Source organism: Hemicordylus capensis, chromosome 2, assembly GCF_027244095.1.
Source record: "Hemicordylus capensis ecotype Gifberg chromosome 2, rHemCap1.1.pri, whole genome shotgun sequence".
Taxonomy (NCBI): domain Eukaryota; kingdom Metazoa; phylum Chordata; class Lepidosauria; order Squamata; family Cordylidae; genus Hemicordylus; species Hemicordylus capensis.
The window spans coordinates 261,698,406-261,716,111 of record NC_069658.1 but is presented as its reverse complement, the minus strand read 5'-3'; the positions used below and the strand labels follow the sequence as shown (position 1 = coordinate 261,716,111).

General features: G+C 44.1%; 2 protein-coding genes across 4 annotated transcripts in view; one reads left to right on the top strand and one right to left on the bottom strand.

Moving 5' to 3' along the window:
- The window catches only part of LOC128343529 (cholinesterase-like), a 94,142-nt gene that overhangs the window by 47,580 nt on the left and 28,856 nt on the right, over positions 1-17,706 (top strand). The window lies entirely within an intron of this gene.
- LOC128343532 (cholinesterase-like) lies at positions 5,177-17,245 on the bottom strand. 3 transcript variants are annotated; one of them, XM_053292745.1, is made up of 4 exons: positions 17,146-17,245; positions 11,203-13,143; positions 7,863-8,011; positions 5,177-5,450 (listed from the first exon to the last, which is right to left on the bottom strand). In XM_053292745.1, the coding sequence occupies exons 2-4, from the start codon at positions 12,690-12,692 to the stop codon at positions 5,431-5,433; spliced, it is 1,659 nt and encodes a 552-aa protein (XP_053148720.1). In that variant the 5' UTR covers positions 12,693-13,143; positions 17,146-17,245; the 3' UTR covers positions 5,177-5,430. The 3 variants fall into 3 exon arrangements, with proteins under 3 accessions (XP_053148720.1, XP_053148719.1, XP_053148721.1); XM_053292744.1 differs by lacking the exon at positions 17,146-17,245 and adding an exon at positions 15,336-15,686; XM_053292746.1 differs by lacking the exon at positions 17,146-17,245 and having other exon boundaries at positions 11,203-13,162.

Here is a 17,706-nt window from a genome sequence, read left to right as displayed (position 1 = left end):
GAGTAACAAGGGTTTTGCTCACGCTCACACTTTTAGTAAAAAGAAGCAATGAAGTTGGGTATGTTGAATAGAATGTTAATGAATTACTATGCTTTATGCGTTCTGGATTGTCAAAGGACTGCTCCAATGCCAACCAGCCTCTTTATGGGATTTCATAGGTACATAGGGAGCTGGCTTATACTAAGTCAGACCCTCGATCCATCTAGTTCAGTGATGTCTACATTGACTGGCAGGAGTGAAGAGTGGATCTCCAAAGTTCCAGCCAGGAGCCTTTGCCAGACCTACTTGGAAATGCCAGGGATCGAGCCTAGGACCTTCTGCATGCAAAGCAGATGCTCTTCCACTGAGCTATGGCTCCATCCCCATTTCAGTAAGTTCCCCTCTCCCAGCCAATCAGTTACCTCATATTATCATCAATGTGAAATACCTACATAAGAACAGCCCTGCTGGATCAGCCCCAAGGCCCATCTAGTCCTGCATCCTGTTTCACACAGTGGCTCACCAAATGCCGCTGGAAACCACAGGCAGGAGTTGAGGGTCTCTCCATGAGAGACCTGGATTGTTTTGTTCCCCAGCCAGCATCTGGAGAGTGGCCCCCAAGAGTAAAGAAACTGGCCATCTCTCCGGAACACAAATACATATGAGCCTATCCCCACAATCTTTTTAATGGGCATCTTCAAACACAAGATTTGTGTTTGAAATACCATTAAGTCTCTCCTGGGCGCTTTCCAGATTAAACCCAACAATGTCACTACGGATCTGCTAAGTGTGCTTCCGTACTTCCTGTGTTGTGACACCGCAGTCCCTGCGCTGACAGCAAGGTGCTGTTCACATTTCTGATGCCTTACTTTGGATTTTATTTTTGATCATTTTCAATACGATTCCTGCCAAGCCAAAACACTTTATCCTTGTTGTAGCGTGTAATCTGGAAAGTGCCCTGCTCTTTCGTTGCTTCTACACTAGCTGTTTAGTCTGGAAAAGGACTGTGTGATATTTTGGTAGGATACTCGGTTTGGAGGAGATTTGGTCCAATATGCGATCACCAGGGGCACACTTAGGTCATTTTGGCACCTGGACCACCCCCAGTGTGAGGGCCCCCCCATACGAGGCCCCCCCAAACCTACTTTGTGGGGCCTCCTGCCGCACTGAACCTCCATTGTTGTTTTAATTTCAGCCACTGCATGGCCGAGGGGTGGCTGGTGGGGAGTGAACCCCCGGCAGTGGCTGGAGTGATATTGGGCCTGTCCGTTCGGCCCAGCGTCTCTTGCTAACTGCAAGGCACAAATGTGCAGTTGAGAGAGATTGTCGCAGGCCCATGACATCATGGAGGTGCAGTGGAGCGGGTGCAGGGCAGCTGCAAGAGGCCCCCCTGGCCATTTGGAGCCCCCCCCCGGGACCTTGGAGGTCACGGACCGGGGGCCCAAGGTTCGGTGATTAGAGCGCCTCTGGCCATCGCAGCTTCAGATGTGAATTGATGTGACAGAACTTGTAATAGGCCTAAATTAAATCAAATATGTCCAAAGTGCTTTGGACCTGTTCAGGTCCATGTATGCAAGTAACAGGAGGGAGGTAGTTTTCCATATATGGAAATCTGTCTCCTAATTGCCTTTGAATCACAGTACTTTAGTGAAAAGACAAGGAAATCATATATCAAGCTGAGTTTGGTGTTCAAAGTGCTTTCTGCAAGTTGTCTTTCTCTTTGAGTCATAGCGTTTAGAAGATGTTGGCTTGCTTTGGAGAGAGACAAGTGTAATTTCTTTATAGTATTCTGTATTTTAAAGCCTTCCCTCTGTGTCTGTTGCAACTTATCCATTCCAGAAAATCCCTATTTGTTAGTATCTCTCTGGGAAGTGAGCATGTGTTTTCCTTTTTGAAATCCATTCTGTAACCAGTATTGGTGCAACTCCTTTTAAAACTGGATTTCTCTAGCTAGCTCAGGTGTCATGTTTGTGTCATTGGATGTACATGGCTTATTGGTCCCCTTTGTCAGAAAGAGGCAACATTTTCATAAACATATCCCTGCTTCTCTAACTGAGCTGTGAAAGCCAAAAGGAAGTCGGATATCTGAAAGGAAAGTTGGCTCTGTCAGAGTCTCATTAATATCACCATTCCTGAACTCCCCCCTTTTGACCATTGGGACAGAATTCCCACACTTAGGTTTTACTTTCTCTACTGAAGGGCACACCACCTAATATGTATGTCTCTAGGCAGTGTACACAGTTTAAAACAACAAATATAAAACATAGTAAAAACAATTAGAACAATTTCACAGAATAAAAAAGTCAAAACAATTTCATGGGATAAAAACAATTAAACAGTTTAAAATTGTGTTTGGGAATGCTTGAATAGAACAGGTGTAAGTGCCCAATTCGGCAAGGTCCCAAGGTGCCACAGAGTGGTATATTTGTCTAACCCACTGCTGCTTGGGATGTGCGAACAGGTTTGATGTCAAACAGGTTCAACCGTTCGGGTTCGAACCGAACACCACTGAATGTTCAGGGGGTTTGTGGACCAATTTCTAAAAAAGAAAAAGATTTTTTTTTTACCTCATTCCCCCTAGGGGGAGTTCCTGGAGGCGGTGAGGGGGGTGTCCACGGAGATTCTGCCTTCCCCCACCGGCCTCCATTATGCCCCTCTTAACCCTGTTCAGATGCTCTTCAGCCAGTCTTTGGCCTTTACCTGGCGGCCCGGCGGCCATTCTCAAAGCCACGCAGGCGCATTGCCTCCAGAATGGCTGCCAGGCCGCCGGGTGAAGGCCGCAAACGGGGCAAAGAGGGGCATAACAGAGGCCAGTGGAAGAGGGGGAACCTCCGCGGACACACACACATCGCCTCTTCCAGAAACTCCCCTGAGAGGGAATGAGGTTATTTATTTATCTGTGTTTATTTTAGGAATTGGTCCACGAACCACCACCACCCAGACCGGACCGAACCAGGGTGCTGGACTGAACTGGCCCAGTCCGGTCCGGACTTGAACTGAACCGGACCAGCCGGTTCTGTGCACATCCCTAACTGCTGCTTCTACTCTATCAATTGCTTATTCAGTCATCATGTTGTCTCTCAAACATTGTCCCCTATCACTGCTCTTTTTCTCCCCCATTTGTTTTGGGACATTTCCCCCTCTGCTCTGTCTGTCTTGGCCACAAATGTGTCACTTCAATTGTCTATCAGGATCTGCTCTTCACAAGTACCTGGCCTCCATTTGGCAAGGTGCCATGTGCCTGATCCAGCAGGGCTGTTCTTATGTAATCCTCCTTATTTCCCTGCCGTTCACACCTCTACAAGTCTCCTACCTGTAGGAAGCCCACTCTACAAATTTCTTCTGTACTTTATGATCCACTGGCATAGCTAGCACGTTTGCCCCTTGACACAGGGCCCCACTGGTGGCACCCCCAAAGCATGCACCCCCCACACTCACCGGCAACAGCAGGGCCCACTCACCTACTGCCACCTCCGCTGCCCACTTGTCTCCACCTCTGCGTGGAAATGTTGTAATATGTACCAGACAGTAGGTGGCACTAGCGTTTGCTGGAAGTGATACTAACTAGAGACAGAGTCCTTTTCATTATCCTGTCTGCTCCTCTCGCTGATCTTGTCTATTCCTGTAGCACAATAAAGACATATTTACCCTAATGGCTGCTGTCCTCTGAACTCCAGTGACAACCTCCCGCTTCCACCTCTCCTCACCTTCTCCACCTCTCCTCTTTCCTTCTATGCCTCTCTGCCCACATTGAGCTTTGAAGCACTTCCAAGTGTCATGCAGGCAGAGGAGGAGGAGAGGGAAAGAGGAGGGACAGGCTGGAGGGGGTGGGGGGAAGCAGTAGTGGGTGGATTGGCCCGTGTTCAAGGGACACCTTTGAATGCTGGTAGCTCCCCCCCTGCTATGATTTGTAACTTTCCAATTAGCCCTGACTGCCATTTCTCATCTCCTTAGGAAACCGGCCTATATATTCTATGCCTAACCCATTATAGGCTAAAGAACTCAGAAAGGGCAACCATCCCTGCTTCTTTCATTCCAATTTGCATTAACACAAGCAGAAGACTTTTCCCCCCTTTCAAATATTTGGAAGCCCCTGGACTTATTTGCTTGAAATATTGTAGGCCTGATGCTCTTAGAAGGGTCTTCACCACATTCCTGCTGTTTTCATCCCATTCTACAAAGAAGTGATCAGGTTATAGTCATTCTAGTTGATTTGGAATATAATGGAAGTTGCACTGGAATTACAGCTGCGCATTCTAGCTTGGCGCGAATTATGTCTGGGGTAAAAAAAAATCCTCTATTTGCAGCAGCTTTTTTAAAAAAACAAAAACACCAAGCTTTCTGATATGCCCCACCGCTTATCCCACAATCTATGGAGGGGCCATTGCCAGTAATTTAACTTTTTTCAAAACTCTCACTGGTCACCATAGGAACATAGGCTTTATACATGCAAATGTTGTTGGAGGATGCCTGAAAGCTGATGTAACCTGAGCCCTTTGTGTCTGAGCTGATTCCGTGAGGCTGCATTTTTCTTCATCACAGAGAGAAAGGAATGATTTCTACTTTAAACTTCCATGGCCTCTTAAATGGTCTGGGGTGGAGATGGGAAAATGAGGTGATGAAGGCAGTCACAAAGGCAAGTTCATTATAAAATCATCAAAGATTTGGGTCAGATTCAACAGGTTCGGGTTAAGCATTCTGTTGTTTGTTCCGGCTGCTTGGCAACTTGTCTCGCCAGTCTTCCATAACTCTCTCTCAAACTAACAACAACAACAACAACAACAAAAAGGTCTCTCACCTCCTCCTCTGGGATGTAATTGGTTGGAGAAAAAACCTGGAGCAAGTTGTGGGAATGCACACAGGAAAAAAATCTGCAGGGATTGCGGAGAGGAGCCGAGCCTATGTGAATGGTCCATTTAATCCCACAAATTAAACATCTGCGAATCTGCTGTGAAGCAGATTTGCTCTTTAGATACCTCACGGCATGAAGCCATGACTGAATAACTTCCAGGGAGAGATAATTAGAGGAGGGAAGCTTTGCTACAGCCAATGTCAAATGGTCCAGTTCACAGGTCAAGCACACAGAATGGCAACATCAAGATTGGTTCAAGAAACAGAAGACTTCAAACACTCTCCAAGTTGCTGGCTTCTTTTATTTGCTCATTGGATTTAGAAGCTTAAGTAAAAAGGTTGAAACCACCATTTAAAACTTTTATTAATAATTAAGAAAAATTGAAAACTACTTTTGTTTAACATGAAAATTGAGATCCTCAAGATTTTCCCTCTCCACAGAGTAAAAAAAAATAGACTTCAAGAAGCCATATCTTGCAGCTCTGTTACAGCCAAGAAGGACGGAGATATGATATTGATGCCACTGAGAAATGTATCTGATGCCTCATTAATTTTCAAATAGTTCACCAATGGGAGAGGACTTTGTTGAATCTTCTCTGTTTAAGCCACAAGGCCAAAGCCTAGAAAAGAGTGAAGTATATTTAGTTAAAGGAAACTGAAGGCACCAAGGGGTTTTGTGACTGCAGATCTAATTCCCACCTGCATGGTTGTGTTTATAGCCTTGATGATACACTGACTAAAGAGCCGTGTATATATCATCCCATCAGCAAGTTCAATACACGTGCTCTGTCAGAAAATAAGGTAGCAACCCTTAGAACTTGCAGGTCAATAGGAAAGATTCTTAAGTTAAGGCATGGATCCCTCACCTTCATCCTTCAAAATAAGTATGAACAGTTGATGACAACTAAACTAACAATATGCTGTTGGAAGAGCGTTTTCTGTCATGCAAGAGGAGAGGGGTGATTTCCCACAATACTCCTTTCCCCCTACAACAACTTGTATCTCCCAAAAATATGTCCCTGATGGTTCGAGGACACTTGGGGACAAGGGTTGCCCACACTGATTAAAGCTATTCCTAGAAGGTTTTTGCTGGTTTTGGTTTTGGTTTTGGTTGTTTGTGTTTGTTTTTACAATTCCAATTTGCCTCCCTCGTGAGCAGTGATGTAGTGCTTAATCAGGAACTCCTCAGCAGCACTGGTGCATCTCAGAGGCGTATCTAGGGAAAATAGCGCCTAGGGCAAACACTGAAATTGTGCCCCCTGTCCAAGCATCTGACACCCATCTTTCAGATAACTTTACCATAATATCAGCTGAAAAATACAAGTCAAGCTCGTTAATCTTTTAATCTTTCAAAAACTATTTAGCAGTGGACTTAGCCAGACCAAAAAATGCTGGAAAACTACAAATTTCAGTATGCGGGGGCTCATGAAATACCCAAATACTGTGTGGAGGTGTACTTGGAAAACTAAACAGAAGTGCCTGTCTAATGCTGTACTCTGCATTGTAGCATCACCATTACATAAGTTTTAAAAATCAATGGAGAATTTGACTTTTCCCAGATACTCCGTAAATAATTAAAGGATATGCAGAGTAAACTGTGTCACTGCTTGGAATATATTCTAATCTTTCAGAAAGACAATTAAAATGAGAGAAAGAGAGCAAGAAACTCCCAGTGGGCCTTAATATTAAGGATTTCACGCTGATTCAAAGACAAACTCACCATTAATAGCCATATTAGCAAGACAATCACATTTAACTCACTTATCACAAGAAGCAAAGTAAGAGCAAATGAATACAATCCTAGCTCATAAGCATCAGCTCAGTATTCACAAGCCCTGATTCTCTGTACATAGTGCCAATCTGAATATGTGTACAGTGTCTTATATTATATTTTTTATTATTATTATTATTATTATTATTATTATTATTATTATTATTACCTGTAGCCCCTTTGGGGGGCTTCCTAAAGGCTGGGGGGGTTGCAAAGGTTTCCCCTCACCCTGCTGGCCTCTAGGGCCTCGCAGGGACCATTTGAGCATGTGCAGTGGCCGTTTTTAAAAATAATCTTTTTTTTTAAAGGCCACTGAAAACAAAATGGCCACCGCACATGTTCAAATGGCCTCTGCAAAGCCTGGCATGACCTAGGGCCTCACAGAGGCCATTTGAGCATGCATAGTGGCCATTTTGTTTTTGGCAGCCATTTTTAAAAAAAATTAATTTCACAAAATGGCGCCCCCTTCAAGTGGCGCCCAGGGCACGTGCCCTGCCTGCCCTACCCTAGATACGCCCCTGCATGTAGCACCGGGGTTTCATCAGTCTGGTTTATTAAAGGACAGCAAAGGTCAATGATTTAGTTTATTAATGTATTTTTACTACCTGTGGGACACCATATGTATGTATGTATACCTGTGTCAGGCACGAAGAAATCTTGGTGCATCTCTATGGTAACCTTTTTAGAATGCAACATTCAATGCCTGCTCAACTATGCTGAAAATAAACCTAGGACCATTTGTCAATGTCAGGTGGTATTTAAGAACATAAGAACAGCCCTGCTGGATCAGGTCCAAGGCCTATCTAGTCCTGTTTCCCACAGTGGCCCACCAGATGCCTCTGAGAAGGCATCTTTGCAAAATGGAAAAGGCAAAAAGACATATTTGCAAAATGGACGATGCTAGCTTGATATACTTTCATCCCAAATGAATGGTCAGCTTCAATGAAAACCACAAATTTCATTAGGAAGAAAAGATGAACCGATTATGCCATCTTGAAGGTAGTCATCTGTATCTTTACATATCCCTAAAATCCACACCACTGAGATTTAAACTGCTATGTGGTCTTAATGGTTTTGTGGAACAGGACCTTCTTGAAGGTCTGTGAGGGGAAATGCAGAGGCGTCAAAAACCAGGAGTTGCTCCATGACTCTAGCAAGTAGAAGAATGGAAGCATGTAGGCAACCATCCAATCACATTGAACAAGACGGTAATCGAACCCGGTGATGAGATCTTTTTTTGCCTCAGAGCCATATTATTTACCCTTAGGTTCTTCCGTGGCCAGCAACTCCCAGAAGTCACAATAGCGGGTGGGTGACATCCCCTTAGACGGTGTTAGATCTGTGTTGATACGGAAAAAGTTCTGTCCCATGAAGATTGGCCACAGTGTACCATTTTCCCCATCAGGAGACCTGTGAGGGCAAGAAAGGTGCAATTCAGTTAGATCCAGATGAGAGGGAGGGGAAGGGAGGGAGCTGAGTAGGGATGTGCGTTTCGTTTCGGATACAAAACATTTTGTGCACAAAACAGGCCATTTCGGCTGTTTTGTAGCCAAAACAACCCAATGCTCAAAACAGAAAATTTTGTAGCCAAAACAAAAGTCCCTGTTTCGGATACAAAATGTTTTGTTGTTTCGGCTGTTTTGGAACTCCATTTTGCAATCACAAAAAGTCTTTCTCCTTCAGTCTCCATTTTGAGTTTTGACATCTGTTTGAGTTTCCGCCCTTCCAGCCCTCAGATTGGCCAGCAAAAGCACGGGCTGATCTGCTGGCAATTGCCTCCTTATTCCTTTTAAGCAAATGTAAGGGTAAATTTTACCTTCATTGGCCAGTGGGGCAGTGTGCACACTGCGTGGGGCAGTTGTGAATTTCATTGTTGTTGTTTCACACTGTTGTGTGTAGATCATTTGCATTTCAGATGTGGATGTGCATGACCTTTGGAAATCTGCCTGATTTTTCCCAAAGCTCTGCTGTTGTTGATGTGTGATATTGATGTTATTTAGGGTGGGTTCAGGGCAGAAAGGGGGCTTTGGGGGCAGAAGAGTGGTTCAGGTGGTAGTGCCCCAAGGGGTGCCTGCCACAACCCAGATTCCAAAGGAATAGGGCAAAGGGCTGATTTCTTAGGAATTGTTGGAAGTTTACACTTCTTTAAGGTTCCCCCCCCACCTAGGGAATAATGGAGGTTTCAGCAGACCCATAACTCCACCTGGGGGGCACTGGGGTGGTCAAGAGTGAGTGGTGGTATAGTGCACATAGGGTGCCAACCACCCCCATGGGTTGCTAACCCATGGGGTGCTGGGTTCTGTTGTTTCTGAGGTGTTCTGAGTGTAGATTCTCTGGTCGCATATGAGATTTTCAGTGACAAACCATGAATCCACTCTCATATGCGACCAGAGAATCTGAATCTACACTCAAAACATCTCAGAAACAACAGAACCCAGTACCCCATGGGTTAGCAACTCATGGGGGTGGTTGGCACCCTATGTGCTCCACACCACCACTCACTCTGGGCCACCCTGGTGCCACCCAAGTGCAGTTATGGGGCAGGAATTATGGAGGTCCATCATTCCCTATGGGGAAGAACTTTACAGACACTCAAACTCCATTACATCTTTAAAAATCAGCCCTCTGCCCAATTCCTTTGAAATAATTCTGGCAGCTTCCTTGCCCCCACTGAGCACTACCACCCACCCTACTCTGCTCTGGGCCACCCCTTTCCCCCCAACATGAAGCTATACTTTTGCTGAAACCTCCATTCTTCCCTATGGGAAAAATCCTATACTTCAAAAATTCACCAAAAACCAGCCCTTTGCCCAATTCCTCTGAAATTTGAGTGGTAGTTTCCACCCATTGGGAACTACCACCCCCACCCACTAGTTTTTCCCTGGGGCCATTTTTTAAAATCCAAAACATTTCAGATTCGGATTTTGCAATTTCGAACACAGAACAAAATTGAGGTGTTTTTGGATTGGCTGATTTCGAACAAAGAACAAAATGGGGGTGTTTTGGATTTGGGCCAAAAACAAAGCGGGGGGGAATCAAAACGCACAACCCTAGAGCTGAGCTGTTAGCTAAAGCACCAACCAGCACAGTCATCTGACATCCACAAAAATTTGAATCACAAACATTTTTTTTAAATGGGAGAGAGAAAATTAAACAGTTTGAAGTCATGATTTTTAGGGTAGTAACTTCATAAAAATCCAAAGCACAGTAGTTTTCTGACTCACATACCACACAGCAGGCTGCCTGCCTAAACATCAGGCATGCTCACTGCTTCCACAGCACTTTAAATTCTGCCAGCAGTGTGGCTTGCAAAAGCAGGGAGGCTCCGTTGCTACCAAGGAGTGCGTCTTCACATTCCAGCGGCTACTCAATTTTTCTCAAAAGGTGTAGCAGTGAGATGGGGTTTTATGAGAGGAGATCTGGTCATGAATTGTCCCCTTTGCTAAGCAGGGTCCTCTAGTTTGTGTTTGAATGGGAGGCTACATGTGTGAGTACTGTAAAATATAGTCCCCTTAAGGGTGGGGTTGCTCTGGGAAAAGCATCTGCATGCTTGCATGCAGAAGGTTCCAAGTTCCCTCCCTGGCATCTCCAAGATAAGGCTGAGAGAGATTCCTGCCTGCAACCTTGGAGAAGCCGCTGCCAGTCTGTGTAGACAATACTGAGCTAGATGGACCAATGGTCTGACTCAGTAAATGGCAGCTTCCTATGTTCCTATGTAAAGCACTGCAGAAGCAGCAAGCACGCCTGTTGGTTAGACAGGCAGCTCACTGTACAGCGAGTCACAGCCCACAAAGCTACCATATTTACCCCAATAGAAAGTGACTCTGAATGTAAGAAGATGCCTTAAAAGATAGAGGCCAACTACAAATTATACCTGTATTTACTCAAAAGAAAGAGGAATCTGAATCTGAGATGATGCCCCCATATGGGGGGAATCCCTCATCTTAAATTCGAGAAAATATAGTATCATTTCAGATTTATCCCTCACTTGATTTGCCAAGCATTGGAAGTCTTCTAAGGCTAATAGAAAGCTTGTTAAATCTTGGCTTTTTATCCAGGCCTTTACATGATTGTTTTATTGCAGCTTCTGTGTGTTTTTATCCATGTACAGTTTTTGTGTTTGTATATTATATATTTTAAATCAGATTTGTTTTCATATGTTCAGCTTAATACTTTTAACTGTCATTTTTATTATATGTTTTTTAACTTTTGTAAACCACCTTGGGATTGTTTTTAATGAAAGGTGCTGTATAAATTTAACAATCAATCAATCAATCAATCAATCAATCCGTCAATCAATATAGCTGGTAAGGACCCAAGGTGTGTATCCAAAGTCTGTTGCTAAGTAATAAGTTGCTTTCAAAGGACTTGAATTGTGTTGCAAAGCATTTTGTTTTTATAACATTTTGGAAAACATCACTGAAGGTTTAAAAAAAAGGGGTGTCTAAAGCAAAGTCAAGAACATAACTCTCAAAATGTGGAAGGGAGACCAGGGTTAAAATCGGGGTCCTGCTACTCAAACAAAGACAGGGCTGTTCTAAAGTAGGGCCAGCCCTGGTTGTGTGGAGCAGGGGATAGTGAAAGTGGAATGAATGACATACCCAGTCCTTATAAACTCTCCCCAGTACCACATAACCCTTTGGCTCAGTACTTGCTCGAATTCTGGGTATGTGATATTGTCTCCTGCCATAGACAGGGGGTCACCAAATAGGTAGGGCAGCTCAGCACAATGGGGCACCCCAATCCAGGCAGGTGCAGCAAAGAAAGAAGGACGGTGAGTGAAGAAGTAGGCGAAAATGGAGCTTCCGGCTTTTGCCATCTGGCTGGCCACCTTGGCCACTGGGCACAAGAAAGCATAGTCCCCAGAGGCTTTGACCAAGGCATTTCGGTACTGTGCCTCCCCTTCTTCCCCCTGGCTGTAGATAAGTGCTGCAGCCTCAATGGCACTCTCAGACGCCTCTGGTGCCAGCAGATGGAGGCCTTCCAGTAGCTGCTCTTGATTGATCAGGCTGTCATTGTAAAGGCTGAAACCAGGAGCATTATTGGCGAGGAACAAGGAGCCTTCCTCAGAGGTGAAGCCAACCAGGATGGGCTTGACTTGGAAGTTCCCAGCCTCCAGAAGATTTTGAGGGTCATCTAGAAGGAAATCCCCGTCTGTTGTTGGCACAAAAGAAATATCCAACAAAGACTTGTGTTTTATGATAGGCAACTTCTGCATAATCTCTCCTGGGTCCTTCATCTGCAGGCAGCTCACAAGGGTCCTGTCATCCTTCTCAGCACAGTCCAAAATCCGACCCAGAGTCCTTCCTCTGACTTTGGCCTCTTCGGGGCTCACCCAAGCCCAGGGACAAAGAGCAGCTCCACTTTGTATAGTGGCCTGAGCAAAAACATACTGGCTTGCTGGTGAGAGAAGGTGGAAGTTGACTGATGCAGCCCCAGCACTTTGACCACCCAGAGTTAGCCGGGCTGGATCCCCTCCAAAGGCAGCTATGTTCTCCTTCAACCAACTCAGTGCCATATTTTGGTCCCACAAGCCAGCGTTCCCTGGAGCGTTTGGTGGTAATGAGAGAAAGCCCAGTGCACCTAGGCGGTAGTTCATAGAAGCCACAATAATATTTTCAGTGGCGGCTAAGAAGCTTCGGTCAAGAGAACCAGTCCCGCTGAAAAAACCGCCTCCATGGATCCAGACCAGAACTGAGGCCGGTGCAGAAGGCCGGGGATGAGGCACCCAGACATTGAGGAAAAGGCAGTCCTCAGAGAGTGGCAAGGTGGTTTCTGAGTATAGTTCTTCATGATAGCTGGATGATTCTGAAGTTTCCTGGTAGCACGTATTGCCAAAGTTGGTGGCCTCCAAGATATGGGTCCAAGACTGGTGGGGATGGGGCTTCTGAAAACGCAGCTTCCCCACAGGAGGTTCAGCATAGGGGATGCCCAGGAACGCTGTTACCATGCCTGAAGCTGTCATGATACGCTTGCCCCGGATGGGACCACTGCTAGTGACCACCACAGTGTCTTCTTCAGCAGCAGAACTGAAATTCAGCAGGAAGAGAAGGAGCAGGCATGAAAGTCCTCGGAACCACATGGACATCATGGCAACTAGAAAGGCATCAGCTCAGATGAGTTACAGATAATGAAGGATAGGTCATTGTTTGGGGGTTCCTATGTGCTATCCTTGCTATTTAGGATTATGGGAGTGCTAGCGTAGTTAAGAGGAGGGATTGTTTCAACATTCTACCATTATAAAAATTATACCTTAATGGTTTGGACCCTGGATATGCGGGACCACCCGGGATATGAGGGCCCACCTTCTCCCAAGGGTTTCTGCCAATCCAACAAAAATGTGACATTTTCTTCAAAATAGCAGTCTTTTTAATTCAATCAAAACTGAATTTTTGATCAAGTATGCAACAAAGTCTGCCTTTGGTCCCAGAAGTGTTTTTCTTCCTCTTAGTCTGCTGCAAACAGGACTTGTGTTTTTATGGAGGTTATGAGGTTATTAAAAAAGAGTAGCTTCTCTGATTCTTTGGGCATAATTTTATTATCTACAAGTAGAGAAAGGACCAGAAAAAAATATATTAGGTGGCACACAGGAAAGATAAAGTGCATTTTGAGGAATACGAACTTTGTCCCATGTGTTATCAGAAAGAAAAACAACAGTATAGTTCTCATTCATCATGCTCCCATCCTAAATATCAATAGAACTGAGCCCATAGGGAAATGTTCTGTTTAATGATGATGTGTTATAGATGAATTGGTTATAATAAATAAAATACTCGAGTATATTAAAAGTGCCTTTTCTTCATAGTTAACATAAGGAACATGGGAGTGAATTGTCTGGAAGGTGCTTGGCCCTCACCCATGCCCACAAGAGATCATAATTTCTGTGGATAAACTGTTTCTTTTCAAACTCCTTTTATTCTATCCTGGGGGGTAGAGGGACAGTTTATTTGTGGATTGCTGCATATTGGCAGCAGATGGCACTGAGAATATCACACATCTTTGTACCTAGTGTTGATTTCTCCCTTTGTTTATGGCAGTAATTTGTACTCTAAACCGGAATTCTATGATGATCTGGAAAAGATGCGTGTCAGATGTTTGGATGGGAGGGGGCGCAGGGGGGGCGCAATTTCAGTGCTTGCCCTAGGCGCCATTTTCCCTAGTTACGCCTCTGAGGTCATGGCAGGGGGCTGTGCTCTGTGTGTCAACATGGAGGGAGGCTCGACTGTCATGCACACAGGAAGTGCCTTCTCCTTTGTTACCCCCAGGCTCTGGAATGCTCTCCTGGTGGGTATCCATTCTCTGGTGTCTCTGGTTCCTTTAAAAAACCACTGAAAACACTTTTATTTTTTCAAGCTTTTACCCCTCAGGGGTTGCCAGTTTTTGTTGTTTTTGTTGTTTTCATGGTTTTCTGGTTTTAACTGATTTTAATGCAATTATATGGGATTTTATTGTATTAAATTTGCTAAACTGCCTTGAGATGATTTTATGAAAGCTATAAGACCCTGGCCTGCATCATGTATTTGCTTCAGTTAGTCATGGAAAGGCACAATACACCTTGCTGAGCACTGACATCTCAACTTCTGACCACAGGACATCCAGCTAAACCCACCATTGCCCTCCTCCACTTCAGCAAACCATCACTGGCCTCTCACTGTGAAAGCCTATTTTCAGAGCCAGACGTATCTGTGCTTTTTAATGCACTTTCACAGAATACACAGGACCCCTGCACAGAGTTACGATAATGTTCCTTTTCCCGATTCTAACCTTTTGTTCTTGCCTGCTAGTCTTTTGAGAGGAACGGTGTGGCACTAATGTTGTACTTTTGGTCTTACGTTGTGTTTTAACTTGTTCTAAATGCTTATTTTTGTAAGCTACCTTGAACCGTAGAAAGAAGCAGAGAAATCTTTTTAAATAAATAAATAAATCCCCCACTGCGTATACTTTTAATATTTAAAGTTTGCAGCAGCAAATGTTTCAGTGACTACTCAGAGGCAAATTGCATGTTACATGAAAATGCAACGAAGCCATGAAGATTTGTTGTTGTTTTTAAATGAGAAACAGCCTTGAGAGGGTCTGAAGCAAAGGGGGGGGGGTGTAATTTTTTCCATTTTAATGAAACATAAAAAATAATAAGAAGAAAAGTACAGTATCATAATATTTCTTTAAGCAAATACTAAAGAGGAAACATTCTAAATACGTTAACAGTTCTAAGAAAGTTCAGCAGCAATGATCGACATTTGATTACACCTGATCAACACTTGGTTGCCCTGATTACACTAGATACATAAAGCTTCACAAATCAAATCCGGACACTGGGAACAAATGATGTCCTTGTCAGATATTAAAGTTTATAAAGGGATCCCAAATTAACATAAATGACTCAGTTGAGACTTCATTCATGTAAGGCGAAACTTTGGAAATTGAGGCATAATCCCATAATTTCAGGAACCAATCATTTAAAGAGGGGATTTCGAAAACATGCCAACTGTAAGCATATAAAATCCTGGCTGCAGTAATCATATATAAAGACAGTTCATTACATTTAGAAGGAATTTAAGGTTTCGTCATACTTAAAAGAAAGATTTCTAGCAGAAAGGGAAATATAACCTCTAAAATTTGTTCCATTTTCTCGTGAATATGCTTCAAAACAATTGAGCCTTACTACAAGTCCACCACATATGGAATGATGCAAATATTTTTACCTGGCAATCCTCTTTTGCATAAGGTTATTTACCTGCACAGCACATGCATGAACAGCATGCAAGGAATGGCTATGCCTCCCTCTGAAACTGACTATGCCTCCCTCTGAAACTGATCTATTTCTATCTGAGAACTAGTTGCTGGGGCCTTGATTCAGATCAGGGCTACAGCACTGGGGCTGGGGGGTGGATCCTGCCTTGTTTTCCCAAAATAAGCCACAGAGAGAGAGAGAGAGAGAGAGACCAGCTCCTATTTGCCTCATAGTCATAGGGCAAAACATGAAAGTACCAAATAGCAACTACAGACTGAGAAAACAACAGTTTGGACTGGGAAAACAGAGCCGGATGAAAAGTGTCAATCCCCTTCCTGGATTTAAGTCTTTCAAAACACAGTAGGAGATGTTGACAGACCTCTTACCCTCCCAGCTTGTTTGGCTCTCATAAATTTGGTGTGTGTGTGTGTGTGTGTGTGTGTGCAGATTATTACAGTGTGTGAGGAGAAGCACCAGATGCCTTGCCCCATGCCCCTGATGGGAACTAGCCCCTTTTCTAAAGCAACACTTGCAAGCTTTGAAATGGCAGGGAGGGCAGGGAGGAAGGAAGCTTGCCAGCAGCCTCCTCTTCTTCCCTCACACTTCTTGCAAGCTGCACAAAGAATATGAGGAGAGGCACTTTCTACAAAGCGTGCAAATTTTGCAAGGGTCAGATTGATCCCAAAGAGCTGCTTCAGTAGCAGCCATGGTGGGCATCTTGCTGCCGCTCTAATACTGTTAGTGCCCCAATAATCTGCTGCTTGACGTGACTGCAGTGCCGGATTTAGGCACAAGCTAAGTAAGCTATGGCTTAGGGCCTCCCCTTATGAGGGGCCTCTGAATATCTAAAAATGACTACATTTCAAGCTTTACATAACTGGTTGAAAAACAGAGAAAGGCAAAAACAGACGTTCTCAGCTGCCCGGCTATTCTATCCGGCTTTTTAATGCTTTGTGGTGCTTTCATGGTTTTAAATTTTTTTAGCTGATTTTCATGTTTAATGTGGTTTTGATGGAGTTTTATTGTATTTTAACTTTTGCAAACCGCCTTGGGGTGAGTTTTATGAAAGGACGTATAGAAATTGAACTATAAATACAATAAAATAAAGTGTTCTGGTAAGACAAAAATATATGGCTGCACAATTATTTCTCAAACTGAGTTCTTAAATCTGTGGAGAAATAACTAGATTATATGAAAAAATATTAGACCAGGGCCCCAGTTTAGACCAACACCTGCCATTACAGTTACAGGCAGCATTCACCACTTTGGATGAATGCTGCTGTAAGTGCAGCAAAGTGGGGTTGGGGAGTGTCATGTGACATGCTGGGGCAAGACTTTTGAGCCGTTTTATAATGTCATGGGGCCTTTAAAGTTTGACATACCTTAGGGCTATGTCAGACTTTAATCCAGCTTTAATCCTGGTCATAATCTTTAATCGACTTTAATCCAGGTCATAATCCAGCCCTGGATGACTGCCCGTAGAATCCAGAGGAAAGAGTAGTAGTATGCAAGGATAAGACAGTGGAGTTGAATCCGGAATATTAACAGTTTAATGAGAGAGATGTTATTTACGGAGAGGCCAGTACAGCCTGCCTCTAGTGCTCTTGCTGCTGGCTGCTTGTTAGCCCTGCCTCTACTCCAGGACTGGAATACAAGTAACAAAAGCCCCATTCAAAAGCTGGCCTGGATCACGGAATGGATCATCCAGAAACACCACACTGCCTCATCTTCTTTCCTGGAAGGGCAGTGCCTGGCTCTCATATCAGCCATTTGAATTCCTGTGATGGAGGGAAAGGGATACAGAAAGACTCACCTCCAGTGTTACTGAAGCAGTAGTGGATTTTGTTTTGATTTGGGTTCTGAGCCAAATTCACTGGTCCGTCTGGAAGAGTGTTGGGCTGCCAAAGTTACCCTCAGTTTCTGCAGTTGGTAACACAGGAGCAAACACTGAGTCTGTAGTTATAGCCTGCCTTGTTTGCTCTTGAGCCAGCATTGATACCTGCAGAGGTTTCATGTCACTTGTGACCAGGTGGGTTCCAAGAACAAAGGCCAAAGGCTCCAAAAAACAAATAACTTGTTCGATTACATTCAAGGCAATTCCTTAGATAACAGAACTTCTCCTTTGCAAGGCTTCTCTCTGTTTCAACCTAAGGTCAAGCACCTTAATGTCATGTTGTTTCTGAGTGCTACTGAGTATGGAGAGGATTTTCCAAGCATGATGTAAGTCACTCATCTGAAGCTTGCACCAGGGCTTGGATCCAGAACCTGATTTTACACAGAGTTGCATTTCAAAGTGAAGATGCTTTTGCACTCCAGTGTGAACCTTCTCCAAAATGAATACAAGACAAAACGGCCTATGTGGAAGTCAATAGTA

Excerpts from the sequence above, each read along its gene's own strand:
- LOC128343532 (XM_053292745.1), bottom strand. The coding sequence starts at position 12,692 with ATGATGTCCATGTGGTTCCGAGGACTTTCATGCCTGCTCCTTCTCTTC. Across the intron at positions 8,012-11,202 it reads GGAGAGTTTATAAGGACTGG|GTCTCCTGATGGGGAAAATG; the intron begins GTATGTCATTCA and ends TTGCCCTCACAG. Across the intron at positions 5,451-7,862 it reads GGCCACGGAAGAACCTAAGG|GCTTTGGCCTTGTGGCTTAA; the intron begins GTAAATAATATG and ends ACTCTTTTCTAG.